Source organism: Mustela erminea, chromosome 7 (genome assembly GCF_009829155.1).
Source record: "Mustela erminea isolate mMusErm1 chromosome 7, mMusErm1.Pri, whole genome shotgun sequence".
NCBI lineage: Eukaryota > Metazoa > Chordata > Mammalia > Carnivora > Mustelidae > Mustela > Mustela erminea.
This window is the reverse complement of record NC_045620.1, coordinates 49,232,742-49,260,609: the sequence shown is the minus strand read 5'-3', so window position 1 is coordinate 49,260,609 and position 27,868 is coordinate 49,232,742. Positions and strand designations below refer to the sequence as shown.

The window sequence follows — 27,868 nt, the reverse complement described above, 5'->3', positions numbered from 1 at the left end:
ATATTAATATAATATATCAACAATATATTAAAATATAATTAGTATTTATTAATATATTTATTATATATAAAATTATATAATGATATATAAAATATATAATTGATTATATATAAAAATATATTAGTATATAAATATATATTAATAGGTATAATTAATATAATATATTAATATTATATTATATCATATATTAAGATATATCTTAATATATAATATATTGGAATATATAATATATTTACATATATAATATATTGGTTGTCTCAAGGGTTACAGTAACAGTTTAAACCAATCCAAGTTTACGTTCAAATAACACATTGTCGCATGTGTAATGCAGGTACCTTATGACATAATCCTCCCTAATCGTTCCTCTCCTCCCTTGTGACATGTTGTTAATTCTAACTTTCACATGTGTATAATTATCTGATACACTGTTACTATTTTGGTTTTAAATAGACAGTAAATCTTGAGATAAATTAAGAAAAGTAAAAGACTACATTTAACTTTTATTTCTTCCTTTATTTTTTATTCCTTTTTATTTATTCCTTTTTAAAATGTAGATCTAATTTTCTCACTGTATCATCTTCCTGCTGCCTGTAGAAAATTAATATTTCTTTTTTTTTTTTTTTTAAAGATTTTATTTATTTATTTGACAGAGAGAGATCACAGTAGACAGAGAGGCAGGCAGAGAGAGAGAGGGAAGCAGGCTCCCTGCTGAGCAGAGAGCCCGATGCGGGACTCGATCCCAGGACCCTGAGATCATGACCTGAGCCGAAGGCAGCGGCTTAATCCACTGAGCCACCCAGGCGCCCCGAAAATTAATATTTCTTTTAGACTCCAGGTTACTGTCAATGAAATCCTTCAGTTTTTTGTCTGAAGCAGTTTTTATTTGTCCTCAACTTCTGAAGGATAGTATCACACATTTTTTTTTTCTTATTGAAGGACATACAATTCTAGGTTTGAGGGTTATGTTTATTGGTTTTAGTCCTAAAACACTTTAACAGATTGTACTCAATTGCATTCTTAGCTGCATGGTTGCTGATGAGAAGTCTGCTGCAATTTTTATACTTGCTTCTCTATAGATCACATGTTTTCATGCACCTTCAGGAATGTTTAAGATTTTTCTCTTTGTTTTCAAATTTCTACAGTTTAAATATGTCATAACTACTTTTTGTTTTTTTGTTTCAGTCCTGTTTGGTGGTCTCTGCACTTCTTGGAACAGTGTCACTGATACTGGAAAACTTTTGGCCATCAGTTCTTTAAATATTTCATCTGTTTCTTCTTCTTTTGGTATTTCAATTATATTACATGTTACATCACTGTATGTTCCCATAGTTCTTGGATGTTCTGTTCCTTCTTTTCCCCCATTCTTTTTTCCTCTTTGTGTTTTAGTTTGGATGACCTCTTTTGACCTATCTTCAAGTTCACTGATTCTTTTCTTATCTCTGTTAAGTCTACCAACAAAAATGTTCATTTCTGTTGCGGTTTTTAACTTCTTCCTTTTTACTGTTTTCATCTTTGTGTGCTCATTACCTGTATGTTCTTGCATGTCTTCTACCTTTTTCATTAAAGCTTTTTCATTATAGCTTTAACATATTGATCACACTTTTAAATTCTCTGATAATATCAGGTGACATCTGAGTCATAATTTGAGTTTGGTTCTTATGATTGCTTGTCTTTTCAATCTTTTCTTGACTTCCAGAATGCCTTGCAATATTTTGTCATCTAGGGCAGTAGATATTGAGGTAAATAAGCATTTAGCATGGCAATTTTTATTAATTTGGCCAGAAGTGGAACATTTTTGATGTTTGTTGTAGCTTTAGGTATGAAAAGTTTCAAAATCCTCTAAGGTCCTTATTTTCATCTTCCCTTCTGGCTTTGGGGCTTCTGTATATATTGTTCTTTAAATAAAGTTTATGTCTTTCATCTCTCCCTGCTCAAATCCATGGTCATTATACTGGAGGCTTATGCAGCAGTGACAGGATGTGAGAGGAGGGGTTGTTCTCTGATCTTCTGATTAAGTATCATTTTTTGGAGTGCACAGTGGGCCTGAGGTACAGTACCTGAAGAATGACAAACTCTTTCTGCAATACTTCCAGGGTAGAGATATCCCCCCTATCAAAAAAACCCAACCAATCAACCAACCAACCAAACAACAACAACAGCAGCAAAAACAGAGACCACCTTGTAGCAGATAAGAATAGAGGAAGCAATGAGATCCTCACAGACCTATCATCAAAGGAGTGTGGGCCCAATTAGCAAAAGAGTTATTTAAAAATATGAATAAGCAGGGTGTTGACTTAGAAATGTAGTATTTCAGCAAATCTTAGATGATACATTTTGTAAATGGCCACATAAAAAAAGAGAGTGTGCCCAATTGGTGTTAACCTTGTGCTAAGCCAAGCTCAAACCTTGGAAGCAAAATGCACTTATGATGTGATAAATTATTTACTTAAGTAGCAAAAGCAAATAGGATAGGTTTTCCTGGCACTTTGATTTTAGAATAACAAATGAGGTTCATGTTGAAGATGAATAAACGCTTTAAGGTAGCTCTTTTGTTGACACAGTTTCTATTTCTTTTCTCTACATACACATAGCATCAGGTGGTAGATATTTATAGAAATGTGCCAACTTGGCTTATTTTTAAAATAATTTAAAATATTTAATGCTATTATTTAGCCTTGCTATCATAGTGCTGTTTGCTTTGCTGATCAAAGATTCACAAGATTCTCAGCCCTTCTATCTTCATTAGGCAATGTGTTTATCATCATTTTTATCATGCCAACATCTGCTGGTAAATATAATAGCTTCTGAGTAAAGATGCCTGTAATAATGCCATGACCTCAGAAACCAGAAGGGATTTTAGGTCTCAAAAGTGTTGTTAATTTGACATATTCTTTTTCAATATAATATTTAGGAAAGAAAGTTGTTCTGTCATTATTCATTTTCCTATAAACTTGACAATACAAATATATTATGTGTCTAATTTTCTTCGTCCCTACAAAAGCGGCTCTGACAGACTATATTTTCCCCCAAAATGGCTGCTACAATATTTACTATCCCTCATATTCTTCTAGAGCCTTGACATCTATGTTTTCTCCCATGAGTCTGGATGGACTTTTACAAGTTGTACCAGTACAGCCTAGCAGAAGTGATGCTACCTGGTTTTGAAGGCTAGCTCATGCAAGGTCTCATGCTCCACCTTGATAACTTGAGACACTTTTTCTGAGAATGTAACTTCCATGTTGTGAGGGAACTCAAATTAGTCCATGTGGAGAGAGCACTTGGAAGGACACACAGTGGATAGATACTCCTGTGGACGATCTGGTTAAAGTCCCAGCCGACAGCCAGCCTCAGTTAGCAGACATAGTTGCAAAGATAGCACATTTGTTGCCAGCCCAAGCTGTGAAGGCATCTCAGACTTGAACCTTCCCAGACATTTTGAGAGCAAAGACAAACCATCCAAATGGTGCCTTTGGAACTGCTAGCACACAGAAACTATGAGCATAATGAAATGGTCATTTTCTGCCAATAGGTATAAGGTGATTTATTTTCCAAAAATAACTGGATCAGCATCCTAAGTAAAATTTAGAGGTAAAACTCAATTTTCACTGTAAAACCCGGAAGAATAACATAGATTGTGGGAGTTTGCAGGAAATGATACAAGGTTCCTGAGGTAGAAGAATTCACATCTTCCTGGAGGAGTCGCAGGGTAGTTCTCCTCTTACTAGCTGCTAGGATTTTGAGTCCATATTTAAATGGCCTGGCCCTCAGCTGCTCCACATGCAGAAATTGACAACGTACCAAGCTCATGTAGGCATCATGAACACAGAAGACTTACTTCTACCCCTTCTCCTCCATCCCGATGATGCTCTGAACCAGAGAATACTGAACTGCGTGAGTTTAAACAAGAAGTCCGGGTTGGGCTGCACCACATGGAGTCAGGGATATGGCATGTTCTGGTCACTATCTAGGAGATGATCATCCTTTTACCCCTAAATATTTGTTTTCTGTTAGCTAATGAAAATATTGTAGTCAGTAAAGGTTATACTATTATATGATCCCAATGCTACATTTATTTGACTTACAAACATTAAAAATAAATACAATGTATCATAAAATTCTTAAATTGTGGGTGTATGTGTGCTCACATGCAAATGCAGTTTCCTGTTTCTAGATACCAGCTTCCATGAGACTCATCTAGGAACAGGAACACCTAGATGGCAGCTGGAGGAGGAAAACATTGGAAAGGGGAATTTGAGAGGTGTCTCTGGCCCGTAACTTCCTTCCTGTTCTTCCTTTGTTGTGTAGCTGTGTCTTTTGGAAGACTCAACATCCTTGCCACCCTCTTTCCTATTGTAAGAAACAAGAAAAATCTCCAGAATAAAATGTCCCTCCTGCCTGGAGAATTAGTACAGAGAGAATACTTTAAACTTTGCTCCTTCTTACTTCCCACTCCCTTCCAGACAATTCCTTTTGGTAAGTCCCATGTTGGGGCCAGGTATAAACAGGCTGACCTCTGTCTTGTATCTCTTATCACCTCCTGAATGCTGAAGAATGAAAGAGGCATGATTAATGCTGTACAAGTGACTTGCTGCCTCCAGTTCCCTTAATAATGGCAACATTAAAAGAACAGACCTAACTATGACAAGTGACAGTTAAGGACAGAGCGGCCTGGGGGTGCCTGCTTCTTAGAGGAGGCACAATCCAACTTGCTGCCCAGTGAGGAGCATACAAGGACATGCTGCTCTTGTCCTATCCAGGTCCTCAGTACCCACCTTGGTTAAGGATCCTTGGGACCCAGTAATTGTCAGGATCAGCTGGGGGCTCCAGTAAGTCAGACTTTCACGCTTTACACACTTTTACACTTTTCCATCATTCATAAAGGTGATACATTATATACTTTAAATATGTCAATTTTATTTGTCAATTATACTTCAATAAAGCTTGGAAAAAATGATAAACCCAATATCATAATCTCCCTCTAGACCCTTTTGACAGATCTAAATTATAGGAGTCTAACTGAAACAAAAGCCCTCCATCTGGGTTGTGAGCTGTGCTTTTATCTGTTCCCCAAGATCTGAATCTTCTCATACAAAAACGTGGTATTTTGGAGAGGTCATAACTGGAGGAAATGAGTGCTTTTGTTTTCCTCTGTATTATCGGATGATTCCCTTTGTTATTATTGCTTCATTGAGGAAATACTAATTCCAGAAGATACCCTGGTAGTTTGGTTATAGGGGACTGACATCTGAAATGGAGGGAGGGGGAAGGCAAGGTGGAGGGAAGGAGTGAGAGAGGGGAAAAAAAGAGAGAGAGAGACTCTTCCAGAAAGAAGAAAAGGTCACTGCATCTATTTTCAGTGTGTAAAATATTCCATTAGCTTTATTATGTAGAGGACATTAGCATTATGCACGGCAGGAAGGAACATTTTAATACAGAACATCTTTTCCTAGCTTCAAAAGACAAGAGTAAAATGTAAAGGTAATGAAACTGCTGTTGGGATGATGTCTTTTTCTCCTCGGGGTCTTTGAAGGTTGGCAGAGTAACAGGCTAGCAGGAGCATAATTTTCCTGGTCAGAAATAACCCTGGCAAGCAGAGGAGAGGCAGGCAGGGCCCTCAGTGCTGGGGAGGCCGAGTGCTCTGATTTGTAGAGAGACTGCTGGACCCCCCTCTTGGGCTCCCTTCTGTCCTCAGACAGGAGGAACCAAATAGCTTTCCTGGGTAAGCCCAGGGACTCAGATCCCCTCTGGTTCCCTCATAGTAAATGGGCCTTCTCTGGAGCTTTAAATTCACATAATAGAATGCAGAATCTTACAGTAGGAACCAAATACACTGAAATAAAGCTGTGAAAAAGTCGTAATTGTGATCGTGTTAACAAATGTGCTACTTTATTAAGGGACTAAATAGTAACTAGTACTTGGGTTTTCAAGGTAGTGATGAACATAAATAACATCTTGGGATGTGTAGAGCTGTGGTTTCTGCTGGTGATGTAGCCACCACAATGTGGGTTGTTGCCTACATTCATAATCGAAGAAAGCATCACATTTTAGTTAGAGGTTGGTAAAAATCATGATGTACTTCATTTCTCATTCAAGCTCACGGATGCTACAAATGATCCCCACCAAACTCTTAAGGTCCAGGGAGGAAAAGGAGGACAAGCTTATGTTCTCTGGGTTGACAGGAGGACACTCAGGGCTCTGGGGAGCAGCATGTTGGATGGACCAGGTAGAACATAAAAGATCCCACTAACCCTTTGTCTCAAGGACAGCAGTTTGGGGGTAAACTGAGGACCTGTAAAGGTGCATGTGAAAGAGATCACCTGGAGAGGAGTTGGGGTGTGTTCTGGACAGGGAGGAAGCCTGCTGAGCCCTGGACCTTGGGGAGAATGGGGAGGGCACAGTAATGTCTGGGTGCTCCCAGACCCCCTGCAAGGTGTTAGGAAATTCAGATGTGGCCTCTCACACTTGGGTAGGAGCCCAATTCAGGAAGAAGAAGGAGCTCCAGAGAAGACCCTCAAGGAGGCAGGGTCTGGGTTAAGAACACCAGGCCTGAGTTACCAACCAGGGATTTTAGGTGGGTCATGTGGTGTCTCTGATTCTCAGAGTTGTGTCTCCTGACACACTAGAATAACTCCTATCCTACGGCTGATTTCAGATGGGTGTCAGGGTACCCAGAACTCTGTAAGAGCATCATGTGGGAGGGGTAAAATATTAAGACAAAAAAAGCTATGAGGACCAATTAGATGGATGTTAAAATATTAGCAAGGAAGCTGTTGTAACTACTTTACATTAATATCTGTAAGAATTTGATAAACATTTACAAATCGTTTGTTAATTTCAATAATTAGCTTTCATTTATTAAAGTAGGTCATTGAAAAAACTCCTTTGAAATATAAACTGGTTAATTGCCAGGTGGTAGAAGTCCTTGAAAGAATAATGCTCCATTAAAAATACCTCACCATTCATATCTTTTAGGACTTTTCCAAATACATAGTCCAAACTCTAAGCTATTGTTACATTCTGTTCATTTCCTTTCCCCAACATGTATGTGTTGAAAAGAAAGGCTCCTGTATTTGAGTTACATTAATTTCCACATGGTAAATATTCTAAATATATTCTGAGTATTTAAGTAGGCAAAGCAGGACTTCTCCTTGATGACAATTTGTCAATTAACACTTTAATCATATTTATGTCTTATTTATACCCTGACAACCTCCAAAAAAGATCCCAGTGGAGGGTTAGCTCATTTCCTGCATGTAAGTGATCCTTCTCATTGCATTTCCCTAGCCCCAATTTCTAAGCTCTAATTGCATATATTGCCTTGATCACTCCAGAATCTTAAATTAGGGACTTTAAATTAGTTCTCCCAGATTGCCTTTTCCAGCCAATGAGAGCTTTGGGGAAATCACTCTTGCTTGCCAGGTCCTTTATTCTTGAAGTGTTGCCTCCATGTCTTAGTGTTTACACCAACCAATCAAGCAGAGGGACGAGTATTTATTATACTCCTTTGTTAGGCCACAGATCCCATGAATACCAAACACTATAATGATACATGATGGGGTTGTAGAGGGATGCATAACTCCCTTGATCACCCATGTGTTCTCCTTTGTCAACTTTAATCAGCACTGTGAGTAGCCCTCACCCCACTTGGGAGAGACCGTGTCCTTTCTGTAGAGCCACCCCAAAGCCTTATCATATGCCCATTCTTTCCTGACTCCAGATGCTAAGAATTAAGACTCCAAATCTTATTTACATCCTTGTCACCTGGGGGTCACATTCTTTTCACATAACTGGAGAAGATCTTCCTGTCCCAGGGGCTATAAGGCAAGGCAGACAGCAGATCTCAAAGATGTCAGCAAGGAGGTGACTCACTCTCACATAAGCATGTATTCCTGCATGATGACCAGAGGGCAGGCAAAAAGAGAGAGCCTCTGGGTGGGGGCTCAGAGGGGGTAGGGCAGGAGGCTTTGGCAATTGCAACGAGTGGGAGCAGGCAAGCTGGATGCAGGCAAGACATCATGGGCATGCTGCCTTCACCGTGGTGGGCTGAAGTGTTTGTATTCTATTCTGGGGGCCCTGCAAGGCCTCAGTGTTTCTCAACAGGGGTCCCATGTGTGTCTTAGGAAGTGGATCATGGGGCCAGCAAGCAGATTGCATGGGGCTTGGGGGATGCTCCTTTGTTCAGGGAGGCAGATATGGACATGGGGAGGCTGTCCAGGTATAAGATGGTGCCATTCCACTAAATATGCAGAGAATACATATTCACCCAGGGCACACAATAGCTCTGCAGTGCCAGGATGGTGCTGTGGCCTTAACTGATCTGGTCTTGTCTTATCATAAAGCCCCTGGAAAGCTGAGAAACTTGCTCTGGGTCACAGAGCTGGGAACAAATGTCATTGAGATGGTTTTGAAAATTCTAATCCTAGGGACCCAGACCCTTTATCTGAACAGCATGGAGCTAAGATATCTTCTGGCTTGCTCTGCAGAGAGGTGGGTTAGAGACATGTTGAACAGAGAAAGAGTCCCGACTGACTTATTTTCTCTGAGGGTGCCAGAGATTAAGAGGCCACTGTTTTCATTCTTGTCCTCCAAAGCTGTACAGAAAGCTTTTGGGGAACAAAAGCCACTGATAACAAACCAGAATGGATTACTTAGCCTGGTCCCTGGTAAGGGTGGTACAGTTACGCCTCCAGCAAAGACCGTTGAGAATCACTGCAACAGGCCCCTCCCCCAGAAGATCAGTAAGAACATCCAGCCAAGACCAAGTTTACCTATCAATGAGAACGGCAAAACTCCAGTGCTAGGGGGAATATAGAACATAGAATTCATAGCTTTCCCCCCCATAATTCTTCAGTCTTTCAAAGTGAATTTTTTACATTTATTTTTTTTTACTTTTCTCATTTTTCTATTTTTTTGAATTTTTCTTCTTTTTCAAGTAACATCTTATCAATTACTTTTTTTTTAAATTCAGGAGGGCATGTATTGCATGGAGTACTGGGTGTGATGCATAAAGAATGAATTTTGGAACACTGAAAAAATAAAATAAAGTAAAAAATTACATGTATTTGGGATAAAAGAAAAAATAAAATCTTTTAAAATTTTCATTTTATAGTCATTTTCTATCCTTCATTGTATTTAACCTTATTTTTTGTATATACATATACATTATATATATATATGATATATATATATATACATTATATATATATATATATATATATATATATATATTCTTTTTCTTTAAAATATTGGGATATAATTCCTTCTAACAGACCAAAATATATCCTAAACTTAGTATATGGCTTTGTTCTAGTCTCCCACCTGATCACATTCTCTCTCTCCCTCTTTTTTTATTTTTTTGTATGTTTAAAAATTTTTTTCTTTCTTTTTTCAACCAACTTTTTATCTTCTCAATTCCTTTTTTCAAATATTTTTAAATTTTCATCTTTACAGTCACAGTCCATCCCTTCATCATATTTATCCTTATATTTGTATATAAATAAGTTCTTCTTTCTTTGAAATTTTGGGAGACAGTTTCTTCTAACAGACCAAAATACACTCAAAATCTAGGGTGTGGTTATGTTCTATTAACCAGTCTGATCATATTCTTTTCTTTCTTTCTTTTTTTCCTCCCCCCAACCAATTTCAAGTCTCTTCTGATTTGTTCAGTTTGTATTTTTCTGGGGTTGCTGTTACCTTTTTAGCATTTTGTTCTCTCATTCATTTACTCTCCTCTGGACAAAATGACAAAATGGAAAAAAATCTCAGAAACAAAACAAAACAAAACAAAACAGGTAGTACTAACTGCCAGGGACCTAATCAGTATGGACAGTAATAGGATGTTGAACTAAAGTTCAGAATGACAATTATAAAGATACCAGCTGGGCTTGAAAAAAAAACATAGAAGATATAAAGAATCCCTTTCTGGAGAAATAAAAGAACTAAAATCTAAACAAGTCAAAATAAAAAAGACTATTAATGAGGAGTAATAAAAAAATGGAGGCTCTAACTGCTAGAATAAATGAGGCAGATGAGGGAATTAGTGATATAAAAGACCATATAATGGAGAATAAAGAAGCTGAGAAAAAGAAAGATAAACAACTACTAGATCATGAGTGGAGAATTTGAGGGATAAGTGATACTATAAGATGAAACAATATTAAAATGATTGGGATCTCAGAAGATGAAGACAGAGAGAGAGGGGCAGAATGTATACTGGAGCAAATTATATTGGAGAACTTCCTTAATTTGGGGAGGGAAACAGGCATCAAAATCCAGGAGACACAGAGAACCAACCTCAAAATCAATAAAAATAGGTCAATACCCCACCATCTAATAGTAAAACTTACAAGTCTCAGAGACAAAAAGAAAATCCTGAAAGCAGATCAGGATAAGAGGTCTGTAACCTACAATTGTGGAAACATTAGACCTATCCATAGACACCTGGCAGGCCAGAGAGGACCGGCCTGATATAGTCAGAACACTAAATGAGAAAAATATGCAACCAAGAAAATTATATCTAGCTAGGCTTTCATTGAAAATACAAGGAGAGATAAAAAGCTCCCAGGACAAACAAAAACTAAAAGAATTTGCAAACACCAAACCAACTCTACAGGAAATATGAAAGGGGTGCTCTAGGCAAAGAGAGAGCCTAAAAGTAACAGACTGAAAAGGAACAGAGACAATATACAGTAACAGTCACCTTACAGGCAATGCAATGACACTAAATTCATATCTTTCAATAGTTATACTGAATGTAAATGGGTCAAATGCCCCAATCAAAAGACACAGCATATCAGAATGGATTAAACAAACAAACAAACAAACAAACAAACAAAAAACAAGATCCATTGATATGCTGTCTATAAGAATCTCATTTTAGATCCAAAGACACCTCCAGATTTAAAGTGAGGGGGTGAAAAATAATTTACCATGATAATGGACATCAAAAGAAAGCTGGGGTGGGAATCTTTATATCAGGTAAATTAGATTTTAAGGCAAAGAGTATAATGTGAGATGAGGAAGGACACTATATAATACTAAAGGGTCTATCCAACAAGAAGATCTAACAATTTTAAATATCTATGCCCCGAACATGGGACTAACCTATTATATAAGCCAATTAATAACAAAATAAAAGAAACATGTCAACATTAATACAAATATAGTAGGGGACCTTAACACTCCTCTCACTGGAATGGACAGACTATCTAAGCAAAAGATCAACAAGGAAATAAAGGCTTTAAATGATACATTGGAAGAGACGAACTTCACAGATATATTCAGAACATTCCATCTCAAAGCCACAGAATACACATTGTTCTCTAATGTACATGGAACATTCACCAGAATAGATTACATCCTGGGTCACAAATTATGTCTCAACTGGTACCAAAAGATTGAAATCATTCTCTGCATATTTTCAGATCATGACTAAAACTCAATCACAAGAGGAAAGTTGGAAAGAACTCAAATACATGGAGGCTAAAGAGCACCCAATTAAAGAATGAATAGGTCAGCCTATAAATTAAAAAAAAATTTAATGGAATTGTTTCATGGAAACAAATGAAAAGGAAAACACAACTGTTCAAAATCTTTGGGATGCAACAAAGTGGTGCTAAGAGGAAAGTATATATCACTACAATCCTTTCTCAAGAAACAAGAAAGGTCTCAAATATACAACCAAACCCTTCACCTAAATGAGTTGGAGAAAGAACAGCAAATAAAGCCTAAATACAGCAGAAGAAGAGAAATAATAAATATCAGAGCAGAAATCAATGAAATAGAAAGCAAAAAAAAAAAAAAAAGCCACAGAATAAATCAATGAAACTAGGAACTGGTTCCTTGAAAGAATTAATAAGATTGATAAACCCCTGGCCAGACTTAAGAAAAAGAAAAGAGAAAGGACCCAAATAAATAAAATCATGAATGAAAGAGGAGAGATCAGAAACAACACCAAAGAAATAAAATTATAAGAACATATTATAAGCAACTACATGCCAACAAATTAGACAATCAGGGAGAAATGGGTGCATTCCTAGAGACATATAAACTATCACAACTGAACCAATCGTAAGCCTGAACAGACCCATTACCAATAAGGAAATTGAAGCAGTCCTCAAAAATCTCCCAACAAACAAGAGCCCAGGGCCAGATGGCTTCCCAGGGGAATTCTACCAAACATATAAAGAATTAATACCTATTCTCCTGAAACTGTTCCAAAAAAATAGAAGTGGAAAGAAAACTTCCAAACTCATTTGATAAGCCCAGCATTATCTTGGTCCCCAAACCAGAGACCCCATCAAAAAGGAGAATTACAGACCAATATCCTTGATGAACACAGATTCAAAAATTCTCACCAAAATAGTAGCCAATAGGATCCAACAGTACCTTAAAAAGATTATTCACCATGGCCAAGTGGGATTTATTTCTGCGCTGCAAGGTTGGTTCAACATCCACAAATCAATCAATATGATACAATACATTAACAAAAGATATGATACTCTCAATAGATGCTGTAAAGGTATTTTACAATGTACAGCATCCTTTCTTGATCAAAACTCTTCAAAGTGTAGGGATAGAGGGTACATACTTCAATATCATCAAAGCCATCTATGAAAAACCCATAGCGAATATAATTCTCAATGGAGAAAAACCGAGAGCTTTTCTACTAAGGTCAGGAACACGGCAGGGATGTCCATTATCACCACTGCTATTCAACATAATACTAGGAGTCTTAGCCTTAGCAATCAGACAACAAAAAGAAATTAAAGACATCCAAATCAGCAAAGAAGAAGTCAATATATCACTCTTTGCAGATGATATGATACTTTTTGTGGAAAACCAAAAAGACTCCACCTTAAAGCTACTAGAACTCACACAGGAATTCAGTAAATTGTCAGGATACAAAATCAATGCACAGAAATCAGTTGCATTTCTATACACCACCAACAAGACAGAAGAAAGAGAAATTAAGGAGTTAATCCCCTTTACAATTGCACCCCAAACCATAAGATACCTAGGAATAAATCTAACTAAAGGGGAAAGAATATGTACTCAGAAAACTGTAGAGTATTCATGAAAGAATTAGAGGAAGATACAAAAAAAAGTGTAAAAAAGTCCCATGCTCATGGATTAGAAGAACAAAAATTGTGAAAAGGTCTATGATATCTAGAGCAATCTACACATTTCATGCAATTTCTCTCAAAATACTCTCAAATTTTTTCAAAGAAATGGAACAAATAATGTTAAAATTTGTATGGAAACAGAAAAGACCCTGAATAGTTGGAGGAATGTTGAAAAAGAAACCAAAGCTGGCAGTGTCACAATTCCAAACTTCAAGCAATATTACAAAGCTGTAATCATCAAGACAGTATGGTACTGGCACAAAAACAGACACATAGATCAATGGAACAAAATAGAGAGCCCAGAAATAGACCCTCAACAGTATGGTCAACTAATCTTCAACAAAGCAGGAAAGAATGTCCAATGGAAAAAAGACAGCCTCTTCAACAAATGGTGTTGGGAAAATTGTACAGCCACATACAGAAGAATGAAACTGGACCATTTCCTTATACCACACATATAAAAAGACTCAAAATGGATAAAAGACCTCAGTGTGAATCAGGAATTCATCAAAATCCTTGAGGAGAACAAGGTGGCAAGCTCTTCAATCTTCGATACAGCAACTTCTTCCTAGAAACATTGCCAAAAGCAAAGGAAGCAACTATTCGGGACTTCATGAGATAAAAAGCTTTACACAGCAAAGTAGATAATCAACAAAACCAATGACATCTGAAAACATGGGAGAAGATATTTGCAAATGACACATCACATTAAGGGGTAATATCCAAAATTTATAAAGAAATTATCAAATTCAACACTCAAAGAACAAATAATCCAATCCAGAAATGGGCAGAAGACATGAACAGATATTTCTGCAAAGAAGATATCCAAATGGCCAACAGACACATGAAAAAGTGCTCCACATCCCTTGGCATCAAGGAAATACAAATCAAAACCTTAATGAGATACCACCTCACACCAGTCAGAATGACTAAAATTAATAAGCCAGGAAGTGAGGTGTTGGTGAGGATGTGGAGAAAGGGGAACCCTCTTACACTGTTGGTGGGAACACAAGCTGGTGTGGCCACTCTGGAAAACAGCATGGAGCTTCCTCAAAAAATTGAAAATAGAGCTAACCTATGACCCAGCAATTGTACTAATGGGTATTTACCCCAAAGATACAAATGTAATGATCCAACAGAGCATGAGTACCCCAGTGCTCATACCAGCATTGTCCACAATAGCCAAACTATGGAAAGAACCTACATGTCCATCAACAGATGAATGGATAAAGAAAATGAATATTGTGCAGCCACCAAAAAATAAAATCTTGGGGTGCCTGGGTGGCTCAGTGGGTTAAAGCCTCTGCCTTCAGCTCAGGTCATGATCCCAGGATCCTGGGATCGAGCCCCACATCGGGCTCTCTGCTCAGCAGGGAGCCTGCTTCCCTCTCTCTCTCTGCCTGCCTCTCTGCCTACTTGTGATCTCTGTCAAATAAATAAATAAATTCTTTTAAAAAATGAAATCTTGCCATTTGCAGCAACATGGATGGAACTAGAGGGTATTAAGCTAAGCGAAATAAGTCAACTAGAGAAAGACAATTATCATATGATCTCACTGATATAAGGAAATAGGGAAACAAGACAGAGAATCATAAAGGAAGGGAGGGAAAAATGAAACAAGATGAAACCAGAGAGTAAGACATATCCTAAGGGACTCTTAATTTCAGGAAACAGAGTTTGCTGAGTGGAGGGTGGTGGGAGAGATGGAGTGACTTGGTGTTGGAAATTGGGGAGGGTATGTACTTTGGTGAGTGCTGTGAATTGTGTAAGAATGATAATTCACAGACCTCTACCCCTGAAACAAAAAACACATTTTATGTTAAAAAAAAAACACAAAAAAACCCACAAAAAAAACAGTGTGTGCTCTGAGGCAGGTCTCCAGCCCAGGTCTGTGTCCTGATCACTGGCCGTTATGGTGTGGGGGCCTCAGACAAATTACCTAATCTCGCTGAGAGTCGGTTTCCTTATCTATAAAGCAATTCTCCTGTCAACTAAGCATCGGAAGGGGGCATGTGTGATAATACTCATGAAATGCCTATCCCTTGCCTGGCACATGCAAATGCTTGGGAGACAATGGCCACTGTCACTATTTCTGTCCCTGCAGTGGATGCTGGGTGACATGCCCTGTCTCTGAGTGACCAACAGTGATGTTTTAGATGAGGGATACTCTCCATTCCCCAAGTGCCTAACTCTTAAAATCATTTGCTTCTCGACCCTCATGTGCTGAAACCCTTAATTCGCACTTCTTGATGGTGACAGACTACTATTATAATTCTATGTTGGGAGCTAAGGGGGACTCATTCTGAGTTAAGATATATTTAGAGCCACAGCTAAGGTTGAGTCTGCTTTAAGCCTTTCCCCCTAGCTTCTGAGTTCTGTTAAGTTCTTGGGCCACAAAATCAGCTAAAATCACTTGCAAGCCCAGCTCCCAGAGCCCTTCTTTGGTTTCTTGGCTTGTGACACACCATGTCACACAGGATGGGCAAGCACTTCTTTTCTCCCCAGCTCTAAGGCAGGAACACCAAGAAGTCTATGTCAGAAGGCTAGTCACCATCTTCCCAGTCAGATGGGGGCTTGTGCTTGGGACACACTTGATTTCTGTCCTGGGCACAAAGAGTTAAAATCCTAACTCTAAGCCACCACTTCTCCATTACTTTCACCTTTAGTCAGACTGTCTCTATTTAAGGGAAAAAGCAGAATTTATCTAGGGAAGACCTCACTTAACTTGTGAGATATACCAACTCACTTTGGGGCCTCCTTGCTCATGAAGTGATGAGGAATGATAAAGAATTTTTGGAAAGAATTGGTCTTTCTCTGAGAAAGTCAATTGTCATATAGTTTTACTTACTTGTGGAACATAAGGAATACCATGGAGGACATTAGGAGAAGGAAGGGAAAAATGAAGGAGGGGAATCGGAAGGGAAGATGAACCATGAGAGTCTGTGGACTCTGGGAAACAAACTGAAGGTTTTAGAGGGGAGGGGATTGGGGGAAGGGGGATCCTGGTGGTAGGTATTAAGGAGGGCACGCATTGCATGGAGCACCGGGTGTTATATGCAAACAATGGATCTTGGAACTCTACTTCAAAAACTAATCATGCATTGTAGTGACTAACATAACATTTAAAAAAAAAAATGTTCTTTCTCATGAAAAGCTGTTATAACAAGAATGGAAGCAAGCAGAACTCACCTGCACTTAACCAATCATGTGCTTAAGAGACTCGATATATAAATTAATGCAATATTCACCAGGGCGATATTTTTTTGTCACTGACAGGAAGAGGTTATGTAATGCAGCACAGTCACGCAAGTGACTTGGATAAAGCAGGAAGACTCCCGTGAAGATGTGAAATTACAGGACAGCAGGGAGGGCTCCATGTACTCCCTGAATGTTGTGTTAGAACTCCTGAGTTATAGGTTTATCCCATCCTGGGGATAATGTTTGACACCCACAGAAAGATGGGTCTGGCCCAATTCCCTATGAGTCTTGAGCCACTTTGGTCCCCTCACCCATCTGAGATGGGCACCAGGGAACGGAAACAGCCAGGAAGTACTAGGATGTTTCCCTGGCGAGGCTGTATTATATGAAGGCCTGGGTAGTCCAAGAAGGGCCTAGAGAGAGCACCCAGCATGGAATTCTGCAGACCAAATGAGTAGACCACAAGGTTGGAGGGACAAAGCCTCCTGAGGAGGAGGTGGCAGGTGAACCCTAATACATCTTAGGGCTGAGCGTAGGATAGGCCGTTGAAGGTAGAGACCCAAGTCCAGGCAGAAGGTCTCCAGTCTGTTCTACAGACCGGCGAGAGCCCCTGCAGTCTGTGAGCTGGGGACCCACATGGGCTTATCTGTCTTGGCAGATATATTAGTAATGGAGGCTCCAGAACAGGGTTATGGGCTGAAACATGTTTCATGTCTCAGAAAACAAGTCGTGAGGCCCTAGAGTCAGACAAAGGGACCGAGGGAGGCACAATGATGACAAGAGCTTTGTATAGAGAGAGTTTGAGGATTCCCAGAGGATGTGGTGGGCAGAGTGGAGGGAGCCTTGTATGTGGGCAAACACTACTTCCACGAACAGAAATCAAGACAACTCTCACGTAGCACCCAGACTATCCTAAGCATCTCCAGATTCACACATAGGAGAGATTCTAGATAATCTTCCGTAATTTGTGCCTGAGAACCCACCCTGGACAGAAAATGTCCCTCTGACCCAACAACTGAGATGCCAGCTCCCCTTCCTAATTGGACAGAAGGTCCTACAGGGAAGAGAGAAACTTTCTCTAGAAGACCAAACTGCCTGGAACAACTCCCTTTCATCCGTGGCACAAGGCCCCCTCCCTGGGAGGTGACAAGTAAACGTCCAGCAAAGAACACCCACGGTTGTCTGAGTGGGACAGGCCAGCGGCTGCACTCAGGGCTCTGGCTTCCTTTAGCATGTCAGCTGAACTTTGGGCAACTCCATTTCTCATGATTCAACATTCACGCATAATAAATCATGCCATGCTGTAAGTGTTCCTTGCGAGATACCTTGCCAATTACCTAAAACCAGCTTGAGGGCCGGAGCAATCAAGCACTGCATAAATCTGAACTTCTTTTGTGGGCGGTGCGTGTGACTCAGGCATCCTGCTGTGGAATCAGAGATGGTGCCATTACCGGAGGTCTAGCTGATTAGCACTGGCTCTCTCGTGTGTGATGCTACATGCATAGACCTGCTCCCAGGTGCCCTTGACAGGGTGATTCCAAACTGCGTGTGGACACAGATGGCTCTAGAAGGAAGATTTGCCTCTTATAAGATTCATTTGGTTTTCAAACTCTGCATGTCATTTCCAAAGGAATGTGAGGCACTGTGACAATCAAGCAAAATATTCAAGATCATCTCAGGAATGCATATAATTTTTAATTTAATTTAATTTTTATTTTTATTAAAGATTTTTATTTATTTTAGAGAGAGAGAACGAGTGAGAGAACATGACTGAGGGGAAAGGGCAGAGGGAGAAGGAGAAACAGAATCCCTTAATAGGCAAAGAGCCTGATGCGGGGCTTGATCCCATGACCCTAGGATCGTAACCTAAGCTGAAGGCAGATGGTTAACTGAACTGACTGGGCCTTCAAGGCACCTCGAAGTGAGCTCTAGGAACAGTCTTAAGATGTCTACCTCTTTACCAAACTATCATGTCTCCACAGCATTTTAGGATTTCTGGGATGATCATAAAGTATTGCCAGTCTGTTTTGCGGGCTTTCTGTGCCTGCAGACCATCCCAGGACAACCTGGAAGTTCCTGGGACTCCCTTGGTGATAAAGAAGAGACCACCAGAGACCCCATGTGGTGGTGGTAGGTCCTGCAGTCCTGGGAGGGGGCAGATGGCCTTCAAGGGTATCAACTTAGTAAGGCTGGGGGATAATGGCAGAATATGGGTAATGGAGAAGCAGTGGGGTTCATGCTTGCTTTGAAAATGCCCAGTGAGTTTGAATGGAAGGTATAGTAACAGGGAGGCTCCTGTTGGGTGATATTGTTCTCTTGGAGGTTGGATCTTGTAAGGGGAGCTCAGATAGGAAAGCTAAAGTGGAAAAGCTTTCTGGAGAGCCACAGTTGTGCTGAGATGCAGGATGGCAAAGGTCCAAGACATGGCCAAAGGAGGTGACTGGCCCCAACAGCAGCTGACTCATACTCATAAATTCAGCACATATATTTCACTGTGCCCCAGTGCACAGCCAGTTCTAGAAGACATCTCTCTCTGTCTGTGTATCTTGCTGCTACCTAGTCCCCCAATCAAAGTGCAAGCAAGTCATTCAAGAACTCATTGCTTCGTCATTTATCTTTGAGTTACTTCTGGGATAACCAGCCCCACAGCTCTTCCCTACTAGCTCAGGAGCTACCCCTGTGGGGCTCTCAGTTCTTGCATGGGCTTGCACATTGTGGCGATGCAAAGCTCAGGTGGACAGAGATACAGAGGGACATAAACACATTCTGAAGTTGTGCTCCGAAGACTCCTTACTATTGTATGTCAACCTAGACAAGTTAAAAATTTAGAGGGCCTCATATAAGAAGAGATAAGGAAAATTAAGTGTGCATGCTCTGCAGGTCATAGTACATGCTGGGCTCAGTACATTACATGCTGTACAGTACATTACAGAAGTACAGTACACACTGGGCATAGTACATGCTGGGCTCAGTACATAGTACATTTTCTCAGCTCTAAATTCAGCATCTGCTAAGCTTTATGTCTGAAGTTCATATGATTCTCAAAGTTCCCAAAAATGCTCAAGTTCATCAAAAAGGCAAGAAAAGGGAGATTATCTAGAATACCCACCTCTAGAGTCATCAGTCAGGGTCCTGTCCTCTTTCTATATCATTTTTTTTAAATGATAGAGAGAGAAAGAAAGAGAGAGAGAGAGAGAGAGAGAGAGATTAGCAGGGAGGGAAGAGACAGAGGGAGAGGGAGAAGCAGACTCCCTGCTGAGCAGGGATCCTGATGTGGGGCTCTATTATAGGATCCTGGGATGAGGACCCAAGCTAAAATCAGATACTTAACTGACTGAACCACCAAGGTAGCCTCTTCTGTACCATTTTTTTATGCAGAGGTGAAGATGGTAATGTTATAAAATACAAGATTGGCCCTATGGGTGAGGTAGTCAGGTAAGGGACTCTCTGACAGTGTTAGAGACTGAATTTCACTGATGTCAAAATGGGAATATCAGAGATATACAAAAAAATGGCCCTAGATTCTCAGGAGGATCTAAAATGTGCTCATCAAACAATGACTCACCAAAACCCTTCTTGAATTGGTATGTTCAGCTTGCATCAATACACATGTGAGCTGAAACAAAGGAAATTGCTGCCCTCTATGCAAGCTGGCAATTGCTGGTATGAACAGCAAGCTGGATCAGTAGCATTGGCCTGTTCCCAGTTCAGAGGAGAGGCAGGGGTATCCCACTGACCACCCCTGACAAATGCTGACTTGAGGCCATCTGAGGCTAATAAGGGCTGTCCATGTAGCTGCATTTGGAGACATGTGTGGTGACCCTTTGTTGCCTCTGTCATGGACCAGGGCATGCCTGGCTAGGCTGGACTCAGCACTCAACAGCTTGGCCAAGGGCCACTGCACAAAACCAGGAGCCTGGGGTGTTGCAGGTCTGTGTTAGTTCTCAGGATGTCACAGGACTGGTGTAGGCACCTTAGTCTTAAAAGAGATGCAAAAGAAACAGGAACAGCCCTTCTTTTAGAGGCACACTATATCTTCAAAACTTTATATACATCCTCTAAAAAGAAAAAAGCTTACACATTTGGAAATGTAATTTGAGGCAACCCATACAGCCACATGGAAGAATGCAAAATTTAATACATTGAGATTTTAAATCTAGATTGAGAATCTGCTGGCATTGTCTGGCTCTGCCCTTGGACAATCAACATGTGGGTTTCTCTGCTACAGACAAATAATCACAAAATCAAGATACTAATTACTGAGATAATGCATCTTCTATATCTGAAAAAAAAAAAACCCTGTAATACACTCCAGGGAACAAAACAGACATGATGTATTTGTTCATTTATACACTGAAACTAGTTAAAAATCAGTAACTTTTATCCAACAGTAGATTCTGGGACGTGGGGGGAACAACAAAAATCAGAAATCTGATTTGTCTTGGCTGCCCCAGATCATTAATATTTATATGGAATTGCTTAAGGTTGCAAAACAACTTTCAGAAGCTACAATCAGCATATTAAATGTGCATATGAAGACAGAGATATCCATTGAGCAGGGGAGAGGGAGGGAGGAAAGAACGGAGGAGGAGAGAGGGAGAGAAGGGGAGAGATCTTTTGATGGTCATTGAGCTTCCATTGCACATTCTCCTGATAGAAGGTAAAATATATCCATCTTATATAGTTAGCCCACTATTTTTTGTGTGTGTGTTTTTAAATCATTTGTCTGCAAAGTCAACTATATTTCTGTGCCAGCCTAGGCTTTTGCAGCCATGGGTCTCCCTCCTCATAAGCTCAATTGACATGGCACTCACCTTGGGAGACTGAGGTGGACTTGTTTCAAGTCCTTTCCATTCATCTGTCCCTTGGTAGCATTTTTCTCCCCTTGTGACCCCATCACCCCTGTTCCTCTGCACCCACTGGGGCAGAACTGTTTTGCCAGGCCTTTTTCCTGGACTCCAGCACAGGTTTTGTGGCATTAGTGGTTACCCGGCTGAGCCAGAAAATCTCTACCTCTCTGTCTATTACCTTGGATGACTGGTGATTCTCAAGTGGAAAGTCAGATCATACGCTAATGCAGAATCTGCTAGTGCCCACAGATGCATTCATTAGGTGATATATTCAGTTTACTATGAGTCAGGGGACATTTGATATGATGAACTTGAGGACAAAAGAGAGGCGTGTTGAAGTGTGTGAAACACGGACTCCAAAATGAGTCGATGATTATAAATAGCACCATTTAGCATGTGTGGAATAGGCAAGGGTCCAGTTTTATGTAAATGCATCTGTTATAAACACACAACTTTGGAGCAAAAAGAACAATGACCATTTCAGAAGTCTGTCCTTATGACTGTTATAAACACACAACTTTGGAGCAAAAAGAACAAAGACCATTTCAGAAGTCTGTCCTTATGACCTTTCAGAAGGTTTAGACAGGAGAACATGAAAATGCTGGTTTGTTTTAGTAAGAGAAGTGGTTAGAAAGATGGACAGAAGACAGCTTCTGAAAACACCCAAAGCATTTTTCTACAAACATTTGAAAAGATCCCAGTCCATTTTCACACCAGTCAAAGGTTTGCTGTAACTAGCGTCTGGCTGATGGGAAGGTGAGGGGAGATGAATGGACCAGGGTCTTCCTCCATCTATCTCCAGTGACCCCAAGGGTATAAAGAAACATCCACAGAGACCCCCACAGTGCCTGACAAATGTGTCTGCTCACTTCCTTGCAAAATGATTTTTTAATCTAGAGATGAGAGTATTTTAGAACATACTGTTTCCATTCTGTGCTTCCTGACTATTCTTCAGGTTGTAATTCCAACCTGTTACTCTCTGGTTTAAAATGCTCTGTTAACAGGCAGACTCTCTGCTCTGCATTCAAGGCTCTCTAGCCCTTCCCTGCCTTCTCAGTCCTATGTCAGTCTGCTTCCTTCTGCAGCATAAAGCTGATGTCAGCGTGACTTATTCCTCCCCCCATCCTCAGTCAGCTCTGTCTTTATTTTTCCCAGGTATGATGCGGGAACAAGCCAGATGGGGCAGAGAATTAACTGTCCCTGATAGCTGCTCCCAACTAATGTCTGGAAGCACCTCCTCCTTTCAGTGGAGTGCCTTGGAGGAGCAAGATGTGCTCTGTCTCCCAGAGGATCCCCATGGGCTTATTGCTGTTGTCCACTGTCCTTCATGAGGCATGTCCCCAGAGGATTATTCGGAGGCCTGATTTAGTCTCTGTCATGGCCAACTTCTCCCAGCTGTGTCTGAATATCCCTACGTGATACTACATTTATAAGCCACATGGCAGAACATGGGTGTTTAGGAAAAGACCAAGCAGAACATGAGTGTGCACATCTCTGCATCAGACACAAATGTAACCAGGATTCAGTGAGCCTCTAAGAAGTGCCAGACCCTGTACTTGTTATCATTTACACCAGGATGTGATGTCCTCTGAGTGTGCATAAGGCACAGATGGGCTTTGTCCCATTTTCTCACATACCTGTTGACTGCAGTAATTTTGTACTTGGTCACTCATGCAGAACAAAGATCCAGTTGAACTTCCTGTTAGCACCAGAAGGAATGGGCATTCAAGCAACAGATAATCTAAGTTCTTCAACCAAGCCTTCAATTTTCTAATTAAAAAAATATTCCTTTCATGAAATAAATATATTCCCCATATAAACAATTAAGGAAAGAGAGGCATGCAGACTTCTACTTCTGGTAATGCCTCTAGTAACTTCTCTGCAGAAGACAGCTAAAAGCCCTAGAGCAAACATTGAAGAACATTTTTATAAGTATCAAAAATATTGAAAACAAAATGAGAGGTTATTAGCCAGAGGGAAGGCAAGAATCTGGAGGGGTAGACCAGGCACCGGGAGACACTTCTGCCCTGGTGATGTTTGCTGACCCACAAGAGGAGCCTGAGTGAGAGTGTTTTGGTTACTTTTGGGGCTCAGTGCCCACTAAAGACAGAGATCCTGGCAAACCAGCCACTGCCACAGGATAGGGCACCAAAGAATTATCATTGAAGAAATATTGAAGTGAAAGGATATCTGTCCTCTCGTGAATTACAGCCTGGCTTTGCATCTACCCAAAACTTGAGCTGGGGCTCGCTGGGTGGCTCAGGCAGTTAAGTGTCTGACTCTTGGTTTCAGCTCACGTCATGATCTCAGGGTGGTGAAATCAAACCCAAAGGCTGGCTCAGTGCTGGGCTTGGTGCTGAGCCAAGGGTGGGGTCTGCTTAAGAGTCTCTCTTCCTCTCCCTCTCCTCGGCCCCTACTCCGCTCATGTGCACATGGTCTCTTAAAATAAAATAAATCTTAAAACAAACACAAAACAAAACAAAACAAACAAAAAAAAAGTTGAGTTTGGACTAAGGTGACCCTGAATTCTTTGTGCCAAGTCCTAACAAAAGCAAAGAAATACCTATCTAAAACTAAGTGGCATCCTTCTAATCCTCAAAACATTCCAGTAATATGTTTTAAAAACATTTTATTTATTTATTTGACAGAGAGCAAGAGCATGAGCGAGCGCACAAGAAGAGGGACCTGCAGGCAGAGAGAGAAGCAGACTCCCCACTGAACAGGGGACCCTAAGCAGGGCTCAATCCCAGGGTCCTGGGACCACAACCTGAGCTGAAGGCAGATGCGCAACTGACTGAATCACCCAGGCATTTCTCCATGAATACTTCCCCCACCCCCGCCAAATAATGACCAGCATACAACAACAAAAATCTAAAGAACATATGTCATGAGTAAGAACAAAGAGAATTTAAAAAATAGACTCACAGGGGGCACCTGGGTGGCTCAGAGCGTTAAGCCTCTCTGCCTTCGGCTCAGGTCATGAACTCAGGGTCCTGGGATCGAGCCCCACATCAGGCTCTCTGCTCGGCGGGGAGCCTGCTTCCCTTCCTCTCTCTCTGCCTGCCTCTCTGCCTACTTGTGATCTCTCTCTCTGTCCAATAAATAAATAAAATCTTTTAAAAAAAATAGACTCACAGGATTCCCTGACATTATAATCATCAGCCATAAACTATAAAAGACCTCTGCTTACTATGTTCAAGAAAACAAGAGGTTTAAAATTCTGGCAGCTAATCACTCTAAAAAAAGTGTTACAGCAGATCTGAAAAAGAGGAAACAAATTCTAGAGCTGATGCATTAAAAAGAAAAAGAATATTCTAACTTCGTGAATGGTTTATCAGAAGCTTCACTACAACTGAAGATGAAACTGCCACCCAGAATTCCATATCTAGTGAAAACACCTAGAAGAATGAAATTAATAAAACGATATTTCCAATGACACAAAACAGATAGCATTTCACCAGTGACCCATATTCAAGGAAATTCTAAAGGATATTCTCTAGATAAAAGGAAAACCATGCAAGCCAGAAGGTCAAGGATTCAGGGAGAAACAAAAAATGAAGTGGAGGACGCAGATACAAGCAAATAAATATTGACAATATAAGACAGTAACAATAATATCTTTTTGAAGGCACATCTGTCTACCCACCCTTCTATGTATATACAGGCCCAAATTCATACTTTGAAAACATTAATAAATTTATCATGTAGATGAAACTGACAAAATTCTAGAAAAAATTACAACTTTCCAGAATGCAACTTAACTTTTCAATGTTAAATACATTAAATCAGTAATTAAAAACCTTCCTCCAAAGAAATGTCCAGGCCCATATGGCTCCACCAGTGAATGCCACAAGAGAGACAACAAATAAATAATTTCAGTTGTATATAAAATTTCAGGGAACAGAAAAACAAGACAATGAATGCAAGCTCGATTTAACATTTTTCAAACAGCAAAGGCAATTTGCCTCGTTGTAGGTTGAAGGAAAACACTCATATAATTTTTTTCATTTGCACAAAAAGCTTTTGATAAATTCAACATTCTTTCATGATTAAAAAATAAGATATATGAAAGCTCTTATGTCAATATTAAGATTGGAAATTTTCCTTTAGACACCTGAGACACTATAAGGATGTCACTTTTACTCATCACAGCTTTTGCAAGTGCAGTCAGGAAAGATAATGAGGGCTTGGGAAAGTAAACGTAGGGAATAAATAATAAAGATGCAAAGAAGCGAGCCCTATGGAAGTCATGACCATACTCACTGATGGAGTCAGGGGCCAAGGTCAGAAGGGAATGTGGCAGGGGACATGGAGGTGTTGTATTTCTTGACCTAGCTGATGGTTACTTGGCCACCTGCTTTAGACTAATTTGTTAAGCTATGTGGTTATATATGTGTACTGTTCTGAGTGTTATTTTCAAACTACGAATGGTTTGAAAATCACATTCACATTAATGGTGTTAAAATAAACACACAAATAGGGGCACCTGGCTTGCTCAGTTGGTGGAGCATGCAACTCTTGATCTCGGGGTTGTGAGTTTGAGCCCCTGATGAGGGTAAATACTACTTGAAAATAAAATCTTAAAAAAACCCCAAAGAACACACACATACTTGAAAAATAAACACAAACACACTTGTACAAAGGAGAGAAAAGCTAGTCATTGCCTGTATTTGGAGTTATTTTCTTTCCAGTCCCTTTCCGTTTTTCTGACTTTCAGAAATGTATAACAATATATCCCACACTTGGAGAGCTGAATGTTGTAATAAAGGAAGACTTAAAAAAGGAATCAATTGGCTGATTCTTCCAACAAACAACATTGGGATAATTTTTCAAGCCACAAACTTGTTCTTGTTGGAAGGATAAATGGGGACTGATAAGAAAATTAATAAAAGATCATTTTTACATGGGAACTCAAATCAATCAGCATTAAATTAAAAAAATAAAGTGATCATGGATGAGACTGAGTTAGAACTTCTCAGTACCAAATGCCGGTACAGAAGAACTCTCTTGGCGCTGCAGTGATTCTGTACAGCCTCACCCCCAGGACCCCCCTTTTGGTGTGCCAGTGAACCTGCTATTGTGATCCTGAATAAACAAACTTGCTAAGCTTCTGCTTCCTTACTTGCTGGGCCCAAGAGAACCTGTGTCTTGGCCAGTGGTCCTCATGAGGATGAAATGTTATCCATGGTAAACTTCCTCTGCAGAAGTGGCTCTGAGTGTTATCTGAAAGATTCATAAATAGCACAGACCCTGATGTCAACAGGGTCTATCCACCTTTGCCAGTTGTGCAGTGGTGATAATATTGCTACCTCATTTTATAGGGCCTTTGTGAGAGTTAGGTGCCCATAAAGCACATTGCATCCTGCCCAGCTTGAATTTAAGACAATGCTCTTACTGTAGTTCTCACTCCATGGAAGCGTGACGCTCTTGCCCAGTACAGGATAAAGGCTGGATGTCAGCTTATTATACCACCACTTTCCTTTTGGTGTCAGGTCAGTGCAGGCCACAGAGAGTCTTCCTGCTATATTGTCAATGCTCCTGTGTTCGTGGAGGAGGGGCAGCCCTCCGGCGATAACGGGATAGAACCTCAGGTTGCTGATACCCAGGTGACTAGCTCAGCACCTGTGCACCTGGAGAAGGGACAGGAGGAGGGGCATGAGACACATCTCCTGCAGCTCAGAGTCCCTCAGCCTCCTGCCTCCTGCCTCTGCCTGGTCACTGACTGCTTTGGCCCAGGCCTTTCCCCCACCACAGCCCAGGAAGCATGACACTCCACCTGTGCAGGCCATGGGAGTGAGACAGCACTCCCTCTCCAGTGGCCCCTGCCAGAATGGTCCTATGAGCTGGGAGGTGGTAACCAGCATGGTAAGGCACCTCCATGTCTTTCCTTCCTTCTATGTACCTCTAAATAAAGCACCCCGACCTTGCTGTAGGGTGCAAGTCCAGGAGGGTGGCAGATTTTTCTGCTTGGCGCCCATCAGCCTGCTGCAGTGGTGTTAGGCATCTCCCAGGGCCGCATTCCAGCTCCCAGGCCTGGGCACGGCCCGGTCATCCACTGCAGCAAAGGCTCGCTCTCTTTCAGCCCAGCATCTCCTGGAGAATAAGGCCAAAATGGATACACTGCCTACCTAATAACTGTAGTTCTTTCAGAATCAGACATAACAAGGAATGGGGCAGTCCCTGGAGAAGTTGAAGCATGTCCTGAAATACTAGAACAGAAATAAGGAAAAACATACGCAGCCTTTCCCACAACATAAAGCCAGAATCTCTTCTGCACACACTATTTCTTCCCTTCAGCTTGCATTTTTAGCTGCAGAAAAATGCACAGTGTACATCCATCATCTGTCTCCCAAGCAACGCTGCCAAGGCGGCTCCTCCAAGTGCATCCTGGAAGACCTTGAGAGGCCTTGGGTGATAGGCTGGGGGTAAGGAAGGAAGGATGAGTAAATTCAGGACCAATCCCTTTCCTGATCATGGAGGAAACAATCCCATCTCTTCAGCATGCCCCAGACACCACATGCACCTCTCTATGGTGTCGTGAAGCTCCCTGCACCCCAGCAACAAGGGCCTCCTGCATGAGCCACACTTGTGTACAGGGAGTGACACTGGAGTGCCCCATAGTTGGCACAGAGACTAATCATGTAAACTTGAAGGTGACCAGTTGATGGTCATATTGACGTCTGGGTGTGTGGGGGG

At 40.7% G+C, this 27,868-nt stretch overlaps 1 protein-coding gene across 5 annotated transcripts in view; it reads right to left on the bottom strand.

Moving 5' to 3' along the window:
- The window catches only part of SYNDIG1 (synapse differentiation inducing 1), a 173,728-nt gene that overhangs the window by 29,415 nt on the left and 116,445 nt on the right, over window positions 1-27,868 (bottom strand). The window contains exon 4 of one of the 5 annotated variants that reach the window (XM_032351587.1): window positions 25,814-26,802. The exons of the other annotated variants lie outside the window; for them this stretch is intronic. Within the exon in view, the coding sequence (XP_032207478.1) occupies window positions 26,788-26,802 (15 nt within the window). The 3' untranslated portion in view covers window positions 25,814-26,787. Of the gene's footprint in view, window positions 1-25,813; window positions 26,803-27,868 lie in introns of those variants that run through there. 5 annotated transcript variants of the gene reach the window in all.